Below are 24,365 nucleotides of genomic sequence, written 5' to 3'. Positions count from 1 at the left end.
TCACTCACCACCGCCTCCGCCGGCGAAGAAATGGTGGGAGAGGAGGCGGAGGCGCATACGGCCTTCCGTGGCGGCGATGACCAGGAGGAGTTCCCGGGGCAACACCTCATCGTCGATAGGTTCGTCGACGAAAACTACCGGCAGATCACGCTCAACTGGCGCGATTCGGAGGTGTGGTTCACCATGGACCATGGCGAGAACTTCGTCGACCTCGCCGGTCCTTCTCAGCCACCGGCGCGAAAGGAGGAGGACGACGACTGGTTCGACTTCTCCAATGAGGTCGGTGGCGGCGGCGGCGACAACACGTACAACCTCGACTACAGCGTCTTCCGGGGGTGCCGCTAGTTGAATTTGTGATGTTTTTAGTTTAAATCCGAGTCACTTTTGTATAAACTAGTCTAAATTAGTATGAATTTTGTCGTTTGTATAAACCTCGACTAAAGAGCATTCCGGAGCTGCCGTACGGGGGCGCCGGTGTGGGAACAACATCCCCAAATGGAGGATGCAGGGCCGGCGCCCCATACGGCAATGTCGGCGCCCTTGTTGGTGCCTATTTGGGGACGCCGGCAGTGCTCTATTGGGGGCGCCGGCAGATGCCTCCATTTGGGGAACTGGTTCCCACACCGGTGTCCCCCAAATCGGCGCCCCCAAAATCTTTTGTTTTCCTTTAACAATATTTCAATCACATAAAATTATTCCTCTTGCCGGCTTAACGATGGCGGTTGACGTTCTTCCTCTTGCCTGGCCTTGAACCGCCGCGTCGAGGCACGGCCAGCAAGGGCTGGCGAACACGGAGGAGGCTCGTCAGAATCAGTTGTTGTTGCCGGACAGCAGCAATGTTCTCCTCCTCCATGAACAACTGCACCAACATCTCGTCGTCACTATCCATCGCGACAATCCGACGAACACCTTGTGGGCGGGGTGGTTGGGCGGCGATGGTGACCTCTATTCCGGCTGAAAGAGCGGTGGCCGATAGAGGGAGTGGCGGCGGTGCCGATGAACAGCGTTTTCTGGACATGCGGGGTGGAAGGCAAGCACGGGGGACGCGACGGTGACAACGGCGATGGGTGGGAGTCGGCTCGGGCATGGGTGTAAGGAGGCGGAAACCGGCGCGTCTAGCTAGCAGAAGGGGCCCATGGGTGCTTTTCTACGTGGATGAGGATGCCGGCGTCCCAGATTCACACTCTTTGCGAACGGACAGCTCGGGGTTGCCGGTACTTTTATTGGGCCAATATCGCGCCACGCTTTATTAGAGACGCTAGTGTGAGCCAAAAACAGCGCCGACCTCGTATCCGCCTCTAAGCTAGCTCGGTTTTAATTACTCTGGAGTCTGGACACATGCAAATATACAACTAATAAATTGATGTTAGCCGCCTCCCAGTCGCATATAGAACCAAACTAGTAGTACCATCTTCAACGGAATGGAACATTTCAACAGCCTCTTCACCTACTCCATGTTAATCATGTCCGTGTGGATCCATGCATATGCTAGACTTGTGATTCAATCATCAAGTGGCAGGCCACTTGATGGATACCCACTTCAAGTTTCTGTAACTCTGAGTATATATACTAGTATCTCTAATGGATATACCCGCTTCATTCTTTTGATTCATCGCCTCTCACCGTGAGACTGCAATCCGATTATCTGAGGAGATCGGGGGATCCGGAGATGGGTCTATGTCCAAGCTGGAGTTCGTGCTTACGCCATGGCTCCGTGCTCTTCTTGCTGCTACTCCTATCAGTTATGTGTTCTTCTCGGACGGCGGCTGCTCAGGCTCAGCTGCAGCCGCAGACCGACCCAACCGAAGGTATGTACCCACTCGTCGATCGTTGGAAGCGTGAATTCTGTTGGATTCTCAATTTGCTTCTGCTTGGGTGGCAGCGGCGGCGGTGAACGCGATAATGGCGAAGCTAGGGCTGAAGACGCAGTCGTCGTGGAACATAAGCGGCAACCCCTGCAGCGGCGTGGCCACGGACGACACACTGCTGGACGACAACCCAAACTTCAACCCGGGCATCAAGTGTGACTGCACCGATCAGAACGGCACGCTCTGCCACGTTACCAGACTGTAAGATCTACTCCACCCAGATTTCCACATTTTCTCATCTGCTGAATCGCTGACGGCTCAGCTGGAGAAGATGAACATTCGAATAATTCTGGTTAATTTATTGGATGAAGCAGGAAGATAAACGGGCTGGACGCCGCTGGCCCGATCCCGGAAGAGTTGCGGAACCTCACTCGCCTCACCAAACTGTATGTGCTCTCGATCGATTTCCACCCTGGAAGTGAGATAAAAGCCCATGACTCAACTAGTTAGTTATTCTAGCTCAATTAGATTGTTTGCATGGATAATTTGTTTGGTGAAATTTACCCTTAAGTTAAATAAGAATATATGAACAGTTAATTACTTTTTCTATCTGATTTTTCCAGGATTTTAATCTATATGGATTTCTATATGAACTCATGTGCACTAAGTCTTAGCAAAAAAAAAAATGAATAATGATTCCTTTCTAAGCTTTATGCCATGGTCCCTCCACTAGTGACAAAGTCTAAGTTTAGCCATAAAGCTTAGCAAAAAAAAAAGTGGAAAACCATGGCATTCAATAAAGGATTCCTTTCTACCTTTTATAATATAACATGTGTTTCAGTGAAATTTCTATAATTTTTTGCGTGGTTTTCCCAGTACCTGATTTTGTTCCCTTGTTTTGACTACTTGGTTGTGTGTGGAATTTGGTCGCTAAAACGCTTTTTTATGTGGCAAAACACTAAACATAGAGGGGTTTGACTAAGGGACCAAAATGTATGGTATATAATTTGAGAGACCAAATTTCGAACTAAGTAAATAAATAAATGAATATGTATCTTTTAACAAATAAATATATATATATTCGTAATTATTTTGGGAGGAAATACAAATATATATTGTATAATTTTTTTAGATGATATATACCATTATATGCTATAATAATAATATGTCGTAACGGGATTAAAAGACCTCATGTTGTGGATAACTACCGGGCCCAGTTCAGCGTGTCAAGAAGGACGCATCTTCCGGTGCTCCGTACTTCCTAGCGAACAAATCACGGTTACTTCTTCTTGAACACATGACTGCCGAAACGAAGAGTCTGCTGCTGATGCTAAGATTTTAAACTTTAAATGGATCAACAATGTAGTCTAGTCTCGGTGTACAGTAACGGAGGTATGTTCTCTTCTTTCCATGTCAATGGGAGCAGATCAGCTCCATTGAGAACATCTATGATGTGGAAGGGTCCCTAGTAAGAATTGTAAATCTAATGAAATAGTTTTGAATATTACAGTTGATTGTCCTAGTTGTAGCTGCCGCTAGTTTTTTCGCACAAATATTTCCGGTTTCAGTTATTACAGGCAAAAACCATGCCAAGTTTTACAACCATTTAACATCAAAATTATTGTATAGTTTATCAAAGTTTGTACCGAATTACCAATTTTTGATTATATGATTAACAGTTGAACAATGAAGTTCCGACTTGATGTGAAGTTCCGAATCGCCCATACTCGGTGTAAGATGTATGTAATTAACGTTCTTGGTCTCTGGTCTTCTTGTTGCAGGGACTTCAGGAAAAATAGCTTGACTGGCCCATTGCCAGCTTTCATCGGCGAATTGACTGATCTGATGCACATGTATGGCTCACAACTCAAAATAACTTTGCATTATATATGTGTTTATTTCAACCAGTCTTACATTCTTTTTCTCGAATATCACAAGAACCGTGGGCACCAATGCATTATCTGGACCTATCCCAAAGGAGCTTGGGAATCTTACAAATCTCCAATCACTGTAAGATACACTATACTCTTTCAATGAGTAATTTTAAATAGTGGTATATTCTAATCAGGTTTCAATATTTTATAATTCAAAATAACTTTTTAAAATAGAAATTCGGATGTATATTTAGTCGGACGAACTGCATGAAGTTGTGTATTTTGGGCTACGTAGAGGCTTAGAGTATGTTCTTTCATGTATCTTTCCGTTTATACAAATTGAAAACATTTGGAATAGGAAACCCAGTAAACGAGAGGATCTTCCTCATCAAATATTGATCAACATTTAGCCTTGTAAAATGGATTCAGTGGTAATTCCTTTTTAACATTGGTATAGAATTGAACTGGATTATCTTATGCTTTTTCAGTGCATTGGGCTCAAATCATTTTAATGGATCACTTCCAGATGAGTTGGGAAAATTGACAAAACTTCAGGAGATGTAAGTATTCTATTTGGTCAATTTACTTTGCCCTTTGCACATGTCCTACATTCGCGAGATCATCAGTGTTGTCTGCATTGTTTAGATTGAAAATCATTTGCTTCAGTGGAAAATGATGTATGTCTTTGAAATGTAGGTACATTGATAGCAATGACTTCAGTGGTCCCCTACCAGCGACATTGTCCCAGCTTAAGATCCTGTCTAGCCTGTAATTTTACAAGACAAGATATCAGTGTAATTCATACCAAGGTTTCAATTTTCAACCAATAAACTTGGACAATCTTTTTTTTCTTGCATCTAGGTGGGCATCCGACAATAATTTCACCGGGCAGTTCCCCGATTTTCTTGGAACCTTGACCAACATGAACCATCTGTAAGATATATGTTCCACCAGTCACCAATGTTAATGTTTCTCGGTCTTTTTTCTTGGCATAAATGATAGGAAAAAGCTGATAAGTCTAAAATTTATTTGCATTACTTCCTTACCAACACATATCTGTATCATATGATAGGAGGCTCCAGGGGAACTCTTTTCAAGGACCGATTCCCAAAAGTCTTTCTAATCTTACACAGTTGATGAGCCTGTAAGTTTATAGTAGTTTTAGTTACAGTAATTGTATGTTGGTTGCCAGCATAAGCATATGGCATTGATACATGCATTGATTGTCTGAATATCACAGGAGAATAGGCGACATAGTAAATGGAAGCTCTTCAATTGCGTTCATAGGAAACATGACATCTTTGGATGATCTGTATGGCACATGTTCTCCACTTTACTTTCCCATGTTAGTTTCAGATCCTGAAAATTCAACTGTTTAACCTGCAGAGTATTGAGGAACTGCAAGATATCAGACACACTTGCGTCAGTAGAATTCTCCAAATTTGTGAAATTAACTTCACTGTAAGCATTTTCCGCACCAGAAAAACCACATTCAAATTGGTAACCTATCTACTATGGTATTCATTTAAACGTGGGGTACTATGTTGTCTAATAATCCTTATTCCATTGGTGCAGGGATTTGAGTTTTAATAATATCACTGGCCAAATACCTCTATCAATCTTTAATCTTACTTCACTTAAGTTTATGTAAGAATTACTCAATATTGATTTCTCATGATGTCTTATAATTATTTTTATCTGATGTTTGAAAATATCCTCCTTCCAAAAATATGTTTGAATCAGATTTCTTGGGAATAATAGCCTTTCAGGATCTCTACCAGCTACAAAAACTCAACAACTTACCAGTTTGTATGACCACATTCTCCACAAACTCCACTTAACATTTGTCTCTGTGAAAACAATATGTCTTGAACTTATTAACTTTATTGTCTATATTTGCAGAGATTTTTCATACAACCATCTCTCAGGAAGCTTTCCTTCTTGGGTTACCCAGAAAAACCAGCAATTGTATGCTTCATGATTTTTGCTGATTAAACATTCGTAGCCACTCTGATTAATCTAAGCAACAAAATATAATTTTCACCCCATCTTTCATGTGTTGTTGTTAGGAATTTGGTGGCAAACGACTTTGTGATCGATAGCTCCAACGACAGGTACTTGCTCCATTTAATCTATTAAGTTTCATTCACACCAACCAGGGGAACAAAAAGTTTGATTTGATGGAGAAGGTTGGAAAATCCACATATACTTCAACACCCGTCTCACTTGTGGGTCGATAACGCCTAAATGTGATAGAAAAAGGGCAAGCAATTTTTATTAAATGGAAAAAGTTGAGACTTTGGAATTAAACGGGCTATGGAAATTAAAGCTATGGAGGCAGACTTTGGAATCTAAGGGGTTTAGAATTAGTAGGACAAAGACAGAGTATTTGCGATGCGACTTTAGTGGTGTTATGTGCAAAGAGGGAGATGTTAGTTTGGAAGGACAAATAGTGCCTAAGAGGGGCACCCACCGATACTTGGGATCAACATTGTAAAACAATGGTGATGTCGATAAGGATATTTGCCATAGGATCAAGGTGGGATGGATGAAGTGGTGACCAGAATATGACATCCTATGTGACAAAAAGGTCCCATAAACACTAAAAGGTAAGTTGTATAGAACGAAAATCATATATGTGATGCTATACAACGTAGAATGATGGCCCACTAAAAGACAACACATCCAATAGATGTGTTGCGGAGATGCGCACGGTACGAGGGTTGTGTGCCCATGCACGAAAGAACTGCAATAGGAACGAGGTAATATGGGATAGGCTAGGGTGGCACCGGTCGACGAGAAGTTAGTCCAACACCGACTAAGGTGGTTTCTTCATATCCAATGATGGCCTCAGGAATTCTAAAGAGTGGAGAATATAAGGACGTGAAGAGAACGACCAAAGTTGACATGGGCAGATACGATAAAAAGATACTTGAGGGATTGGAATTTCCCTAAAGATTTAGCTCTTGATAGGAACGCATGCAAATTAACAACTCATGTGCCAGAATCTTAGTTTAGTTGTTTCTTTTGTATCTCTCCTTGTTTTGGTTTTCTTATGTTTCCGTTGGGTTTCACATCTATCCTACACCAAGTTGCTTGACAAAAAGGCGTTGATGTTGTTATTGTTGGAAAAAGCCGAGACTTGGACACGAGACTTCTATTTTGATACCATGTTAAGTTTCAAGCACCAACCAGTAGAATCAAAAGTCTGAACTGATGGACAAATCACTTCCTAGTTTTGCATGCATGCTTCCTTTTATGATTCGTGGTGCGCGGACACCATGGTGCACAATTAATTTACCTATATATATATATGTTTGTTTGTGTGTATTAACCCCCTCCCCCCTCAAATAAGGCCTTAGACGTGGGGTCGAGGAAGGCCAAAAATATTTATATTAAATATTGTGATGGTTGTATGTTGAACTTGAGACCTCTCACGATACCATATTAAGTTGTATGCACCAATCCGTAGGACCAAAATTCACATAGAAAGTTAGCTAATCCACATATACTTCAACAACCCTTCTCACATGTGACTCGATAAGGCCTAAACTTTATAGAAAGATCGTAAGCAATTTTTTCTTCTAAAGTGAGAAATCCATGACTTAACCCAACAACTCTTCTCTGATACCATATTAAGTTCCATCCACCAACCACTAGAACCAAAAGTCTAAACTGATGGAGAAGGGTGAGCAATATATTTCAACATCATCTATTCCTACCAAAAGTAATGTAGGCACATTTATTCATGTCAAGATGATGCATCATCTGAGCTTGTAAGTAAAACTGAAAACATTCACTCTTTTTCATTTGCAGTGTTTTACCATGGGGCTTGAATTGTCTTCAGCGAAATACCCCATGTTTTCTCGGATCTCCACAGTGTAAGATTTCTAGTCTTTGATTTTTTTTTATCTACAATAGTTATATCAGACCCATAATTGCAGATTTCCAAATAAAAATTACTGATTTGCAACTTAAACGCAGCTTCCTCCTTAGCGGTAGACTGTGGTGGTAGTAAAACCATATCAGGATCAGAAGGTTTGATATATCAGGCTGATAATGCAAATCTTGGTGCCGCATCCTATTCTGTTGGGGGCGCACCCATATGGGGTATTAGCAGCAGTGGAAGATTCACGACCCTATCCAACGGAAGTTCCATAATCTACAGTTCACACCAGTTTGATAACACTCAAGATTCTGGGATGTTCCAAACTGCAAGAACCTCATCATCATCTTTGAGATATTATGGCATTGGACTCGAGAATGGAAACTACACAGTGACACTTGAGTTTGGAGAGATTGACTCGCCTGATCCAGAGGCTTGGAAAAGAAGAGGGAGGAGAGTTTTTGATATCTATCTCCAGGTTGCTTAGAAGCTTTAACATGTCTAACATATGATATTGTTAGCTTATATACTATGCCTAATAAATTATTTTGATTGACTTCTACATAGGGCGAGCGCAAGGAGCAGAACTTCGACATAAGAAAGACAGCGGGAGGGAAATCTCACATTGCTGTAAGGAAGCAGTATATTGTTCCTGTGGTAAAAAACTTCCTTGAGATTCATCTCTTCTGGGCTGGCAAGGGTACTTGCTGCATTCCTATTCAAGGCTACTATGGGCCTGCAATATCGGCTTTGAGCGCAACTCCAAGTACGCACCTGAACTATAAATTCTTGGTTCTACACTGCGGTTATTGTACTCTCCACAATGGCGTTTGCAAGTATAATCAACTAAAGCGTAGGACTAGTTTACCACCCTTGGTCACAAAACATGCCTAGTATGCGCACTGTTAAAGTTTGTCACTTCTACCATTGATGCATTTAACATCTAACTAGAAAATGAAACTTTGTTGTTACCACCATGGAGGCATCATAATCCTGACCGGACCTTAAACTAGGCAGCATCGACGCCTTAGGGAGGTTCCCTTCGTGAAGGCGTTGTTTGGGCTTTACTTGGAGTACCTGATGTGGCAACTGGAGAAATAGTGGTTTTTTTAGATGCTACCATATATATTCTCCAGATTAACTTGGTACAAACACATATTAAAGCTATGCTGAATGCGATCTTATGTATCTTGAAACAAAAGCAATAAAAAATGCTAGAGCGTCAATATGAAAATGAGGGTTGATACTGTATAAATTTCACTAAGTCCTTACTATACTCATCAATGTTATAAAATATTTCATCATTCTATTATCAGTAAGTGAAATCATAACCAGTTAGGATTTTCTCGAACTAATGTATTCAGACATTGTTCGCCGAAATAAATGAACTGTTAGTTAAAAATATCAAGTTGTGTATTACAATCTACTGTATTAACTACTGCATTGGTTTTTTTTCTCGAAATGGGGGTCTTCCCCGGCTTCTGCATCATGGTGATGCACACGGCCTTTTTATTAAAAATATTCAAAAAAGTATTGTTTACAAATCATTCATCGACGAGGATTGATACAAGAATCAACCATCGAAAGGAACACATAGCAAGACTACAAATCAACATAGCCTTCTAGTATGACGCCAACCAGCCTGGCACAAGATATCCTGAGCGACCATCAGGAGCCGTGTGCATCCAGAAGCCATGGCATCCCGCTGTCCCTCCGGAGAGAGTAGGGCCCAGAGTTGGACCCAATGGGAGACCATATGAATAACCTGCAAAAAATGAAAGGAACGTTTCTTATTAAAAATTATATCATTCCTGCTCCTCCAAATAGACCAACATAGAGCAGAAACCCCAATCCGGATAAAAGCTTTAGATTGTCTATCTACTCCATTCAACCAGTTACCAAACATATTAGTAATATTGGTGGGAGGTGGGAGAGCATAAGTAAAGTTCACAGTACGCCATAAGAGTTTAGCTAAAGGGCATTCAATAAAAAGGTGTTGAATGGTCTCCTGTTCCCCACAGAAAACGCACTTTGTACACCCATTCCAATGTCGTTTAGCTAGATTATCTTTTGTTAGCAACACCTTATTACTCAAAAACCACATGAAAATCTTAATTTTTAATGGAACTTTAACTTTCCATAAATATTTTCGCAAGAAGGGGGTATGATCACTCATAAGATCCTCATACATCGACTTTACTGTAAACAAACCATTAGATGTCAAATTCCAAATAAAACGATCCTCATCTTCATTCAGATGCACCATCATTAATTTCCGACATAGTTGTAACCAGGAAGACCACTTATTACCATTTAGCAATCTTCGAAATGTAATATTCAAAGGCGATTGACCAAGAACTTGTGCAACCGTGACATTCTTATGGTGGGCAATATTATATAATGATGGGTATTGTTGGGCCAACGGAGTCTTGCCTAACCAGGTATCTTCCCAAAACCGAGTACTGCGACCATTACCCACCTTGAAAAAACCCCTGGAAAAAAATTCCTGTTTGACCTCCATTAATCTTTTCCAGAAAGGCGAGTCAATAGGTCTGGCATGAACCTCCGATAATGTTTTATGTCTCAGATATTTATTATGTAGCAATTCCTGCCACACCCCATCCTCATTAAGAAGTTTAAACAACCATTTACTCAATAAACATCTATTTTTGATCTCTAGGACTTCTATACCTAAGCCTCCCTGATCTTTCGGTCGACAAACGATGTTCCATTTTGTAAGCCGGTATTTTCTTTTGTTGTCGTCGGACTACCAAAAGAATCTAGATCTATAGTAGTCCAAACGTTTCCTTACCCCAACAGGTATTAGAAGGAAAGACAACATAAACATCGGTAAGCTAGTTAATACTGAATTGATAAGCACTAACCTATCGCCATAGGATAGCAACTTCCCTTTCCAGCATCCTAATTTACTTTCAAACCTTGTTTCAACCGGATACCATTCAGAGTTCTTGAGTTTCTTGTAATGGATTGGGATACCTAAGTATCTAAAGGGGAGTTGTCCAGCATCACAGCCAAAGATCTGTTTGTACTGTTCCTCCTCCTCCTTTGCCTTGCCAAAACAAAAAATCTCACTCTTATGAAAATTAATCTTGAGTCCCGATAATTCTTCAAAAAGACACAAAATTAATTTCATATTGACTGCTTTGTTTAGGTCGTGCTCCAAAAAAAGGATAGTATCATCTGCATACTGTAGTATAGAGAGACCTCCCTCAACCAAATGTGGAATGAGTCCTCCAACCTGACCATCTTCTTTGGCTCGCTCAATTAAGATGGCAAGCATATCTACTACAATATTAAAAAGCATTGGAGACAGCGGATCCCCTTGCCTTAAACCTTTTTTTGTTTGGAAATAATGACCAATATCATCATTCACCTTCACACCAACACTACCACCTTGAACAAAATGTTGTACTAATCTACCCCATTCTTGAGCAAAACCTTTCATTCGTAAAGTTTGTTGTAAAAAAGGCCATTTCACTTTGTCATATGCTTTTTCGAAATCTATCTTAAATAAGACACCATCCATCTTCTTCGTATGTAACTCATGAATTGTTTCGTGGAGTATGACTACCCCTTCCAAAATATTCCTACCTGGCATGAATGCAGATTGGGTCGGTTTAATTACTCTTGGGGCAATCCCCGATATGCGATTAGTACCAACCTTAGTGAATATTTTGAAACAAACATTAAGTAAACAAATAGGTCTATATTGTTGAATCTGAACCGCATTTTCTTTCTTGGGTAGTAATGTGATAACCCCAAAATTCAGTTTATATAGAGGCAAATCCCCATTAGAAAACTGCGAAAAAAGGGCCATCAGATCATACTTTATTACTTCCCAAAAATGTTGATAGAACTCGGCCGGAAACCCATCTGGCCCAGGGGCTTTGTTTAGTTCCATCTGAGAAATAGCTTGACGTACCTCCTCTTCAGTAAAAGGGGCTGTTAAGATTTCATTCTCAATTGCCGAGATCTGTGTAATGTCATGAGTCTCCTCTTCATTTAAAGAAATATTTGTTGGATTAGGTGCTCCAAACAATTTCTTATAGAATTCTGTAATATAGACCTTTAGATTATCTTCCCCAACAATCGTCCCCTCTTGTTGTTCAAGTTGGAAGATTTTCTTCTTTCGGTGTTTACCATTTGCTATAAGGTGAAAATATCTCGTATTATTACCCCCTTCCTGAATATGTTTAACCTTTGCTCGCTGAGCCCATTTGGATTCCTCATCTCTTCTTAGTTTGTTCAAACTCTCATTTGCCTTTTTTAGTTCTTCTGTTTCATTATTATTCAAACGATTTGTTTCGGCTTTCAAATCTAACTTATCAATAATGTTTAATAATCGTTCTCTTTCTTTTCTATACTTTCCGCACTGATTCTTTGCCCATCCTTTAAGAAAACGTCGTATATGTCTTAACTTATTCAACCAGATATCCATTGGAGTAGCTCCACCTATAGCTGAATTCCACTCCTTAACTATCATATCAAAGAAACCCTCTTGACGCAACCAATGTAACTCAAAAGAGAACTTTGCTTGATTACCCAGGTGTGCTTTGATGCCTGAATCAATTAGTATAGGAGTATGATCAGACTCAGCTCTAGTTAAGGCTCTAACAGTTACCAATGGAAATTTTTGTTCCCATGAGATTGATGCAAGAACTCTATCTAGCTTCTCATATGTAGGCTCAATTCTTCTACTCGCCCACGTAAATTGTCTTCCAGTAAGAGCAATCTCGCGTAAATTCAAGTGTTCAATAATTGCATTAAAAACAAAGGGCCAACGCGCTTTGAAATTATCATTATTTTTCTCCTCACGTTTACGAATAATATTGAAATCACCACCTACCAACATAGGTAGTGTTTCAGATTCACAAGTTCTCACTAATTCAGCCAAAAATTCAGCTTTGTGCTCATCTTGGGCAGCCCCATAGACAGGCACCAGGATCCATTCAAAGCCATCATTCTTACATTTAATATGTAATTTAACGCAAAAATCTCCTGTAGTTACTTTTACCACTTGTAGCGTATCGGAGTTTATTCCCACTAGAATACCTCCTGAGCGACCGTGTGGTGGTAAACAAAACCAAGAGAAATTATATCCCGCTGCCAATTGGTTCAAAAAAGGAATCGAGAAATTGGATCTTCCAGTTTCCAACAAAGCTATGAAGTCCAATTTATGTTCCCTAATCGCCTCTTTGACAAACAAATGTTTAGCAGTATCTCCAAAACCTCCTGAATTCCAGTTAATACCTTTTAGGTTCTGCATTGTTACCATTGTTTCTTGATTCTTTTCCTAGTGCTCTTGCGAATATTGTTAGTATCATAAATTTTGCGTTGCCTACTTTTCTTAACTTTGACCACTGGTTTGAGATGCTCAAGGTGATCATCTAAACCGAGAGTGGTGTCATCTTCATCCACCAAATCTTCACTAAGGTTGGATACTTTTGACAATACAAGAGTCTCCAACCCTTCATCCATATTTTCATTGTCATTATTCTTTTTCTCTAGAATAGTTAGAATACGTTCTTCTTCTATCAATTTAAGCCCTTTAACCGATTTACCTATCTCTCCTGCTGATTTACCTAGAGATATACCTAGGCGATCTGCTCTCCTAGCAATCTCAGAATCTGGAATATGAATAATAGAGTGACTGGGGATTGCGAACTTACCTGAAAGGGAAGATTCATCACGCAAACTCGCCATCTTTATTGCCTTTTCCATCTGAGGCATGTCTGCATTAGGCTGGCCACCCAGCCGTGCACTCGATCTCACAACAGAAGTAGGCTTCGGAATACCCCCAAAAGCAATTACCTCCTCATTAGCCTTCATAGATGAGGCATCCCTCAGTGTACTCTGAAGACCCATTCCGAATTTCTCTCCCTTATTCTGAACCATGGAGCATCCTTTATCACCTGGTTGCAAAGGTAACTCAGTTGACATAGAAGTCCCCAAATCAAAAGAAGAGGAATTAAAATCTGAACAAACAGAGGACACACCAAAGGCCATACCATTGCCCATTATATCAGATCCTCCCAGATTCACTCCTACCGAACTCATCATTGCCTCATGATTGACCTGGACCCCATAGACTGTTGGTGCTACAGTGTTAACCGCCGGTGGGATTTTCTGCGGCAACACAGTCGTGTCCAGCTTCTTGGGTTCAGCGACCATGGCCACATTCGATCCTGCCTGGGCCGCAGCGCCACTGGATCCTCTGTCCCCTGCGCCTGGCGCGATCTCCAGCAGTGGCCCCGCGCCTGCCCCGACCCCAGCACTCACCTGCTGTAGTGCAAATGGCGACGCGCCAATGGTCAGCAACTCCCGGAGTGGCCCTGGTCGACCACTTGGCCGTGTACCAGAGCTGCCAGAGCTGTCGTCTGCCTGCCCTTCCGCGTGGTTAAACATTCACAAAAGAACTAGTAAATGATATATACTAAACAAACTACTCGGGAGTCGGAAATAGTACGTATGAGGTTCGATTTCTATAAGGAAGCTTTAGAGAAGTGAAATAAAGAACCTGACATTTAAGATCCAACACACCAACTAGTTTACACATGATCAAATGTTTCATTCAACCTCATTTCAAATATATTGATTTTGTTTACATCACACTTCTAACAAGTGAACGTTGTGTCAGATTTCACCCCTACAGTGCGTAATGCTGCGGCTAAGAAGAAAGGTAGTAAAACAGGTGTGATTGCGGGAGTTATAGTTGGTGTGGCAGTTTTAGGGTTGTTGGCATTTGCTGGAATCTTCGTGTGGAGACAGAAAAGGAGAAAACTATCATTGGAGCAAGAAGGTATGAGATACACTAGGACCAAACTGTGTTTTAATTGAACAAACGAGTGTTCAAGTAAAGCTACTTATATCTTTTGTGATGTCTTGCAGAGTTATACAATATTGTGGGAAGACCTAATGTCCTCAGTTATGGGGAACTGAGGTTAGCTACTGAAAATTTCAGTTCTAATAACCTTCTTGGTCAAGGAGGATATGGGTCGGTCTATAAGGTTGGTTAATCCCATACAGTCTTGAATTTTATTTACATTTTTTTGTTTCTGGAAGTAGCTTCCAATAAGCTAGTAGTACAAGTAAACATCACAAGACTGACCTGTATATACTCTATAAAAAAATATTTTTGTATTCTTAGGCTGGTCATAGTGGAAATAACTTAGACTAGTAAATGCATATGTTACTAGTTTATGTTACTACCTCCATAGTGGATAGTAACTTGTACGTGGTTTCATACAATGTGTCATTTATTATATTGTAGACTCATCTTGTGTTGGAGTACGTGATGTTATGGTAACATAGTTAGTTTCCACCTCATTCTCTTTCTTCATATATTTTCGTGTTATGTCACCAAAACGTCTTGACATGTGTGATGTTATGACCTATGTTACTCCCACCCACTATGAGTAGTCTTAGCTTCTGGACATACATGTTGATAAAAGTACTAAAATGAAAGGGAGAATTTATTTAAATGTATATATCTGGAGAAAATGATGTTTTGTTAAAAACCATTGCCTTTTTGCAGGGAAAGTTGACCGATGGCAGGTTTGTGGCAGTAAAGCAGCTGTCTGAAACATCTCATCAGGGGAAAAAGGAATTCGCGACGGAAATAGAAACCATCTCTCGGGTGCAACACCGTAATCTCGTGAAGTTGTATGGTTGCTGCCTTGAGGGCAATAAGCCATTGCTGGTTTATGAGTACCTGGAGAATGGAAGCCTAGATCATGCTCTGTTTGGTACAAATTCTAAATTCTGTTAATTAACGCAACTAGAAATCTATAAATTCAGGTCTAGGATATAAAATTAAAAACATAAAATCACATCTGCAGGAAAAGGGAGAGCAAACCTAGACTGGCCAACACGTTTTGAGATATGCTTAGGCATTGCAAGAGGTCTGGCCTATCTTCATGAAGAATCTAGCATCCGTGTGGTGCACAGGGATATAAAGGCCAGCAATATCTTACTTGATGCCAATCTCAATCCTAAGATCTCAGATTTTGGTCTCGCCAAACTTTATGATGAACGGGAGACACATGTCAGCACGAAAGTTGCTGGTACATTGTAAGTCTATTTCCATTTTGTTAACCTTTATGTTTACGTACTATATTTTTATATGTATGCTTATGATGTTTATGCTCTCCTTTTTCAAGTGGTTATCTTGCACCTGAGTATGCCATGAGAGGCCATGTGACAGAGAAGGTTGATGTGTTTGCATTTGGCGTCGTTGTACTGGAGACTTTAGCTGGAAGACCAAACTATTACACTACTGAGGATCAAAACAAGATTTATATTTTCGAATGGGTAAGCTCAATGAGGAACTGCAGGTCCTAGTATTCTAAGTCTTACCAGTAAAACCTACAGTGAAATTCCTACTAGATATTGGAAATGTAGATCTCAAATGCATTCATAGAATTTTAAATCAAACCCTCCAAGCACAGTTTTGGCATATCTGAGCGCCTGCGGTACTTGCACACAATGTGCTGCATTTCAGCTTACCATCTCAACACTTTCAGGTCTGGGAACTATGCGAGGACAACCACCCTCTCCACATGCTAGACCCAAGGCTCGAAGAATTCGACGGTGAGGAGGTGCTCAGGGCCATCAAGGTGGCACTTCTGTGCACCCAGGGCTCGCCCCACCAGCGGCCGTCCATGTCGAGGGTGGTGGCCATGCTGACGGGCGACGTTGAGGCGCCAGACAATGTGGCCAAGCCTAGCTACATCACCGAGTGGCAGATCAAGGGCGGCGACGACACCAGCTTCATGAGCTCCGAGGTCAACGGGCAGTCGAGCTTGGGCCTGACGACCGACTCAGCGCACTCGTCGTTCCTGGGCCGTTGATATGATTCTCATGATTGAGGGCTCGATTCACGCATCATGGTGACTTCTTATGCTACACACATTTTGAGAATGCATGCTTTTTATAGGTAGTGTCCATGCAGTCTGTATGTTTCTGTAAATGTAGGTTTAATTTCATTTGTTAGGGTTCATATTTTTAAAATAGGACTGTATTAATGTCAAGAAGATACTACCGATTACACGCATCGGTGCTGGAACTGTATAGTAGTAGTAGGTATGCAAGAGTAGCATCTAAAAAGTTGTACATGTACACGTGTATTCTTTCGTCCATTTGGGGCGATTTTTTTTAAAATAATACACTTTTTGTTTATTTCAGAAATAATACTTGATTTTTGTTTTTTCCAGTAATAATACACTGTCGGGTTCAAGGAACCCGATTTTAAAAAATAGGGGTAGCAGAACCCGAGTACACAAAAAACGGGGCAGGGTAGCCCGCAATTTAAAAATCGGGGCAGCTGACCCCGACTCATTCTCTTGCCGTGTGGAGGGAAAAGAAAAAGGAAATAAAAAGAATGAATCGGGTTTTAGGAACCTGAAATTTAAGAATCGGGTTAGACGAACCCGATTTGATTTATTCGGGTTCACCAAACCCAAACAGCACCATTTCTACCACCCCTTTCCACCGCCGTGTTTCCCTCCAGCCCTTCCCGCCACCGTGTTTCCCGCCACCCCTTCCTGCCACCAATTTCCGAGCACTCTTTCCCGCCACCCCTTCCCGCCACCATTTTCCGAGCACTCCTTCCCGCCATCCCTTCTTGCCACCATCTCCCTCCTTTTTTGCCGCCACCGCTATCTCGCCACGCTCTTAGATTTTTCCTTATAAAAAGCAGGGATCGGCACACTTCGCTGCACAGGTTCTTCTACCTCTCTTTTTCCTATCGTCTCACGATTAGCTACCATGAGTGTGCCGTGCTCTGACCAGAAGTCTAGGCCGACAAAGGCTAAGGATGCAAGTTTGCCCCCAGGTGTGAGAGCGAAGCGGTGTTGGTGCGGGCGTCTTGCGAAGGTTAAGCAGGTGTATGATTTCTCTGATTAGTTTGACATGAAATTTTTAATGTGTGCGAACTATGAGCATCATCCACCCCGAAGTTTAGCTTCGTCGTCCACCAGGCCGCCGGTATGTTTTGACATAATTTTATTTAGGGATAAATTTATGTATGAATGTGCACAACTGTCGGCGCACTGTTTTGGGCTACTGTCGGTGCACCAGAGCTCGCCGGTGCGAACGGGTCAGTGGTAACTAGCTACTGCCGGCGCACCGGCCAGTGCGCCGGCGGTAGTTCATTTAATGTCGGCGCACCGAGCCAGCTTTGCCGGCAACAGGTGTTTACCGCTGGCGAATGTGGTGTTGCGCCGGCAGTAGGCAGTGGCGCATGTGTTGTGCGCGGGAGTTGGGCATGGAGGTGCGCCGGTGGTACCGTTCGAAAATCCAATTTTTACAGCTTTTTCCATTGTATTACAATGCATATTTATACAACAGTATATATATCATCCAATATAGTACATATTTATACAGCAGTAGTACATGCAATATGAAACCACATAGAGAGCCAAGTCTCATTTTGGTATCAATACACAAATAGGCAAGTCTCGTTTCGAAATGTCGATTCATACAATACATGCAACACCGAACGATGAAGTTTCACAAAGTTAGAAGTCTCGGTACATAGTCGTCACAAGTGTCATCATACACCTCACAATGTAGCTACTGACCTAAACTACAAGGAACTCAAGGGGCTGAAGGAGAGGCTGAAGGACGAAGAAGCGTCTAGGCTGGCTGCTGAAGCTTGGGCGATCGAAAAAGATGATCTTCTTCGCCAGTCTTCCTTGGATTTGCTCAGTAATTCCCTTTCTGCTTCCCTGTTGATTATTACTTTGCGAATCCAGTCCTTTGTATAGTAAACTCTTTCCCATTTTGTTCTTCGCAGAGGCCGCCGATATCCCTGCCGATGATTTGTATAAGCTTCCAAACAATTCTCCAGCAAACGGTGTGTCGATGACTCTTGCTTCACATCAGCTTACACAGGACCTCCTCGAGAAGGGCAAGGGATCCATGACACGGATGCATTCGATGATCTTCTCCAAGATTAGCCAAGACAAGACTTTGGGGCAGCTAATCGATGCTTTCACCATCAACACCAAGGAGGTTATCGAGGTATTCAAACGTACTTCACATACCTATGGTGCCCTCTTAGCCTTCCAACTCATGATGGGTCATGGCTTCAAGGCCGATATTGAAGAGATGTCTAAGGAGCTGCCGAAAGAGCGAGATGGGCAGTTTGTCGACCTGGGCGTTTTTAAAACCTCAGCTCTTAAGTGTGCACGCCAACTCCTTGAGCTGGTTTCGGCAAAGAAATCATCAGTTGCCCAAGTTTGTCGAACCAGACCCAAGCCCCTTGATTCTTGTAACATACTTCTTTTGAGCTTGATTTGAAACAATGTCCTGTCGTAAGACTTGTGGTTGTAATAAATTTCATGCTGGCAATGTTGCCAGTGTACTCTTTTTATGACGTTTTACTTGCATTCTCCCGATGGGAGTAGCTTGTAATGCTGAAGCGATACGGTCCATCATATCCTTTGACGTTGTTTGCAGGTTTTCCCCGTGCCTTCGTTTGTCGACGATTCTTCGGGTGCTGTTTCTGAAAGTGATCAACTCCAGCGTATGAAGGATCAGATCGCGCAAATGGAGAAGGATTTGCGCAACACCTATTCTTTGGCCGCCATTATCAAAAAGAAGAGCGAGATTGCGGCTGACGTACAGCGTTATGCTCTTACTGAACTGCATAAGGCCACCGAAAGTTTAAACCGTAAGCTTCCTGATCCTTTGGCCCATTGCTTTTGTTCAAAATGCATCATCTCAACTTAGCTTGATTCCTTTGTTAGTCATAGCTCTGAACCGTGCTGAAGAGAACAAACGGATCCACGAGCGTGTGAACGCATTGACCCAGCTATCATCAACGGATGAGGTTTTCTGGAGAGAGCACTAAGTTCCAAGATCGTGTCCAGCAAGTCCACCGCTTCTTCGACAAGTGCTACAAAGGACTAAGAGTAATATGGAGGACGATGTTCCCTTTGAACGCGGTCCCTCCCACGCTGTTGACTTTAATGTCGGAGTTTAGCAACACCAAGAAGATTCGAGACTTGGTGCGAGCTCAAGTTTTTGCAGGAGCCAGATTTACACTTGCACTCGTCCTTGCACGTTATCCTTCGGCAAACCTGCTGAGCATTGCTAATGCGGTTGGTAGTTTGGAGCCGCTGTACCCGAAGGTAGTATTGCCCACCAATATAATTGTCGACAAGATTGAGGGGGATTCGAAGACACCTGAAGAAAAGGAAACTCTGCAAGAGTAATTCAGGATCATGCTCTTATTGTAAATAGATAATTCTGCTATTACATCCAAGGTTTCGGATTGTGAAGTTTAAACTATTTTTTCGGTAGGTGCATATATATATGCACCTTTTACCATGTTAATGCCGTTGGCAAATTTTGGGAGGAGTAAATCTTAATTACTCGTTTAAGCATATGTGTGTTCGTTGGTCAGCAAATTATTTGAGTGATCAGCTCATGTTGCGGGTCTTGCTAAACCCATTGTATGTGCAACTTTTCTTTCAACCGATGCATGTCCTGACAGCAGCTCCCGAATATATCGGTAGCACTAGCTCTGCCGATGACTCCGTCGTTCCTTGATGCTTCCATAGGTGAAGTATCGAACGTGGGTCGTTTTGATGTACGTATTTCCAAACTCTTGCTAGTTACGGTTCTCTTAGAGGCATCTATAGCAGAGGGAAAGGGCAGTGTCCTTGTTGGTTTTGCATCCTTAAGCACTCGTAGTTTCAGAGGCTTTTTCGGAGTACAATCTTTTGTCGCGTACTCCGTCGCACCAACTGCAATGCTTTGCAAGGAATCAAAACTTAAGTTCTCATTAACAAAGTAAACACGGAACTAAGGGGCGAAAAAGGGGGTTCTTCTTATCTTCCGGCTTGTCCACCGCGTCAGCGATTTTGGGAGCGTCGTTGATTTCACCAGGAGTCACGACGGTGATAGCCAGTGTCTTGCTTTCATCTACGACTGTTGTGCCATCAACTGCCGATGCTTTTACTGTCGAAACTTCTAGGGCAAGATCGGTTGGCTTCTTCTTCGTCTTCCTGACGCGTTCGTCTTCCTTGTTATCGTGTGCTGATGACTTGGAAGGGAGATCGATGATTTCCTGTTTTAGTCCAAACTTCGCAGCGATCTTCTGAAAGTCGCGATCACAATTGTCTGAGCGAGAGAAACTTCCATAGACTGTGATGTTTGTCCCGTTGCTCCCAGGCATTTTCAGCTTGAGGTATGCGTAATGCGGCACAGCCATGAACTTGGCATAAGCTGGTCTTCCGAGTATAGCGTGGTACTGCGATTCCCAGTTTACGACTTCAAACTCGATCTTTTCCTTCCTGAAGTTGTCGGTTTGCCAAAGACGACATTCAGGTAAACTTTGCCAAGGGAGTACGCTGGTGAAGTTGGGAGAATCCCATGAAAACAGGTGTCTATCTCTTCTAGCATCCTCATAGTGATCCCCATACTTCTGATTGTGTCGACGAATATCAGGTTTAATCCACTTCCGCCATCCATGAAGACTTTGCTCATCTTGAACCCTCCAATTTGCGCCTCAACTACTAAGGCAGCGTGTCCTGGTTTCGGTATTGTCATCGGGTGATCTGCTCTGCTGAACATAATGCTCTGAGATGACCACTCGACATACTCGGGGATGTTGGCCATGATGCTTTCTGCCAAATTAATTTCTCGGGTGAGCTTCTTCATTTCCCTTCTCGAAACACATGTCCTATGGATCATGCTCATCTGCCCACGTGGTGGTGGAAACGACTCGTTGGGGTTGTGAGGCTGAGCCTGCTGGACCTGGTGCTGAGGTGGGGGTGGTGGTGGTGGCGTTGGCTGTTGTTGCTGCTGGATGAGTTTCTGCATTTCGATGAACTATCGACAATCCCTGAGCAGATGACTTGACTTCATCTTGTTGTTTTTGGAATCGACGTACGAGTGCAGGTAGCAGGGAGCGTTTATCTGTTCGGCAAAGGGTAGCCCAGGAGTCCTCTGTGGCCGTGGTTTGTAACTGCCGTGATTTCCAGAGTTGCTTCTATTGCCGTCCTGTCGATGGTCTCGTCTGTCGTCGTATCGATCGTCCCGCCGATCGGAGTATCCCGCAGCTACCAGGTTTTGGTCGTCGTAACTGCGGTCTTTTCTTTTCTTACGGCGATCCCTTCGTCCACCCGATTCGTGCTTCGGCTGATCGTCGTCTTCGTCGTCACTGCGTTGTCGAGGCTTTCGTACGTTGTCCTCGCCATCAGCCCAGCTGTTGGCGATTTCCATTAACTTGGTTATAGTTTTTGGCTTCTTGCGCCCAAACTCCTCTATGTAGGTTTCACGTCGGATGCCGTCGCTGAAAGCATCGATTACTCTGCCAACAGAGACATCTTCGGCAGCGTTTAGGAGCTTGGTGAATCTCCCAATGTAGGCGCGCATCGACTCCTTCTGCTTCTGTTGGCAATGTCGTAATTCCTCGATCCCGACGGGTCTTTTGTATGTTGCTTGGAAATTGGCAACGAAAGTGTCCACTAGATCGTCCCATGATTTGATGGAACCTTTCGGCAGGCCTCTCAGCCAAGCTCGTGCCGAGTCCTTCAGGTAAAGCTGCAAGCACTGCATTGCTGCTATCTGATTTCCCTTGTGTAAGATTACAGTCTGTAGGTAATCATCTATCCAAGACCTCGACTCCTGCTGTCCATCGTATTTGGCAGCGTCGGTGGGGGTGGGCTTGAACTTTTTGGGCGGCATCGCCTCACGGATCTTGTAGTTTAAACCATCGGCCCCCCTTAGCTCGACGTCGTTCTCCTGGCTTTCATCTGAGGTGTCGTTGTCGTATTCTTCTCTAGCGGCGCGTCGTCATCTTGCTTTATCGATTTTGCTCTGGGTGATTTCGTCTTGAGCATCCCTCGAGCGATGCTTTGAGCCACTGGTTTGTAACGTGGTCTTTTCCTTGCGTGGGACCAGGTTATCTACTAATATTGCGAGACTTTCTAAGGCGCCCCGGTGAGCCTGAGCCATAGAACCTTCGGGTCGCTGATTGATGAGGTACGTTGCAAGGTTGGCGGTTGCTCCCTCGATGGTTTTTGGCCGTGGCATGCCCGCGGTGTCCGTGGTCATGAAGGACTTGGTCAGATTCGACGTGATTTCTCTAGCGTCGTCTTCCGAAAGCCCAGATAGCCTTGATCGATGTTTGCCTACGCCTTGACTGTTCCGGGAGGCGCTTCCTCGCGAGCCTCTCCGTCGCTCGCTAGATTGTTCCGCAGCGGATAGGCGTCTCTCGAGGGTGGCTTGCTCTTTTGATAAGCGTTCCCGGTTCTTTTCCAATATAGAGCGATATGCGTTGAGGGTTCCAACCGAGGTTCCTGCGGGGAGCGATGTGTTGTTAAGCACGGCCGCCCTGGCTGCTGCCCACTCTTCCTCTGCGATGGTGTAATCGCTGTTGTTGTTACTGGCGCTATTTTCAAAACTTATCCGCCTGCTGGATCGGGGAGTGTGATCTCTGTCTCCCCTGTTTCTTGTGTTATTGGTGGCATAAACTTGATGGCGCACTGCTTTCCAGGTGGCCTTCTTGGCGACACTGTCGACGCTGTCCTCTCCCGACGAATACTGGGTGCTGCAGATGAACGGTGTACCGCTCGATCCCAACCCGTGCCTAGTGTCGCAGTTTAAACAGTAGTATGAGGTCATCTCTGAAGACACGAGGTTATCGGATCTGACTGACATTGAAGATGTCGACCGAGGGGTTGATGGCGAGGATGAGTTCGTCGAGTTGGTCAGGCTAGCCGAGAGGTCGACTGATGACGACAGGCTTGCCGAGAGGTCTACTGATGACGACAGGCTTGGCCCTGCGGCTGGTGGTGGTGATTTCCTCACCGACCTGGGGGTGAGAGGACCCAGCAGTCGAAGGACTCCTTCCGCGTTGACGTTGTAGTGGACGCTGCCGAACGTCATCTCCATGTTTCCCTGTAGATCTGAGAAGGTTGAGCGCGAGGAGTCGCTGTGCGGGGTGAATTCGTAGGAGCCGAATCGAATCGGGCTTCCTAGTCTTGGCGATGATGGTGATGATGGTGTCGATGAAGCTATCGACGACATGCCTGGAGGTGCCGATGTCGGGTCTTGTGCCGACAGACTTCCCACAGACGGCGCCAATTGTCGAGGGTACTCCTCGGCAATGCCCTCCGATTGGGGCTTAGGGTTGATGGAATCCTATAGGCTGACACGGGACATCGGTGAACAAACAAGCGGGGAGAGCGATTGACCCAGGTTCGGGGCCCTCGATGAGGTAAAACCCTTACGTCCTGCCTGTCTAATCTTGATTATGAAAACATTGGGTTACAATGGGGTGCCGAAGGTTTCGGTTGTAATCTCGTCGAGAGGCTAAGTGCTACGGCGACCTAGCTCTAGACTTCTGGTGGCTAAAGTTGCTAAGATTGATTGTGTCTCTCGGCAGCCCCTCTCCTGGCCTTTATATAGGAGGCCAGGTCTCAAGAGATCTGTTCGGGTACGACTAGGTTTACAAAAGACCTAGCTCTAAAGATTCCTTGTTCGGCTCCTCTCTGCCTTGTTCTTCAAGGAATCTTCTCCCGCACCATCCTAGTGGCCCACCTTGTCGTCGAGTATCTTCATGGGCCTCCAGTTCGGCCGCACAAGATAGGGCAATGTCGGTTACCCGAAGGGTAATGCCCACGTCAATGATTTTAATTTTCCTTCGAATGCTTCAATCAGAGTCGACGGCTTTCATGACATCACTGATGACATCACCACTGATGTGGTTTGAATGACAAGACTTAACCTGACAGACCCAGCTTTTTTTTGTGTGATTCTGTT

At 43.5% G+C, this 24,365-nt stretch overlaps 1 protein-coding gene across 1 annotated transcript; it reads left to right on the top strand.

Moving 5' to 3' along the window:
* Nucleotides 1-1,440: 1,440 nt before the first annotated feature.
* On the top strand, nt 1,441-16,742 carry LOC127336164 (probable LRR receptor-like serine/threonine-protein kinase At1g56130). The gene is made up of 24 exons (XM_051362947.2): nt 1,441-1,808; nt 1,883-2,069; nt 2,183-2,254; nt 3,590-3,661; nt 3,747-3,818; nt 4,171-4,242; nt 4,379-4,450; nt 4,544-4,615; nt 4,755-4,826; nt 4,923-4,994; nt 5,069-5,143; nt 5,258-5,329; nt 5,426-5,491; nt 5,585-5,650; nt 5,752-5,796; nt 7,499-7,563; nt 7,667-8,046; nt 8,136-8,334; nt 14,227-14,388; nt 14,478-14,596; nt 15,124-15,334; nt 15,428-15,659; nt 15,749-15,899; nt 16,112-16,742. Exons 1-24 carry the CDS (start codon nt 1,670-1,672, stop codon nt 16,436-16,438), a joined length of 3,072 nt encoding a protein of 1,023 aa, XP_051218907.1. The 5' UTR covers nt 1,441-1,669; the 3' UTR covers nt 16,439-16,742.
* The last annotated feature ends 7,623 nt before the right edge of the window (nt 16,743-24,365 follow it).

Source organism: Lolium perenne, chromosome 2 (genome assembly GCF_019359855.2).
Source record: "Lolium perenne isolate Kyuss_39 chromosome 2, Kyuss_2.0, whole genome shotgun sequence".
Lineage (NCBI taxonomy): Eukaryota > Viridiplantae > Streptophyta > Magnoliopsida > Poales > Poaceae > Lolium > Lolium perenne.
Note: the sequence above shows the minus strand (reverse complement) of the source record. Positions and strands in the feature narration are given on the sequence as shown.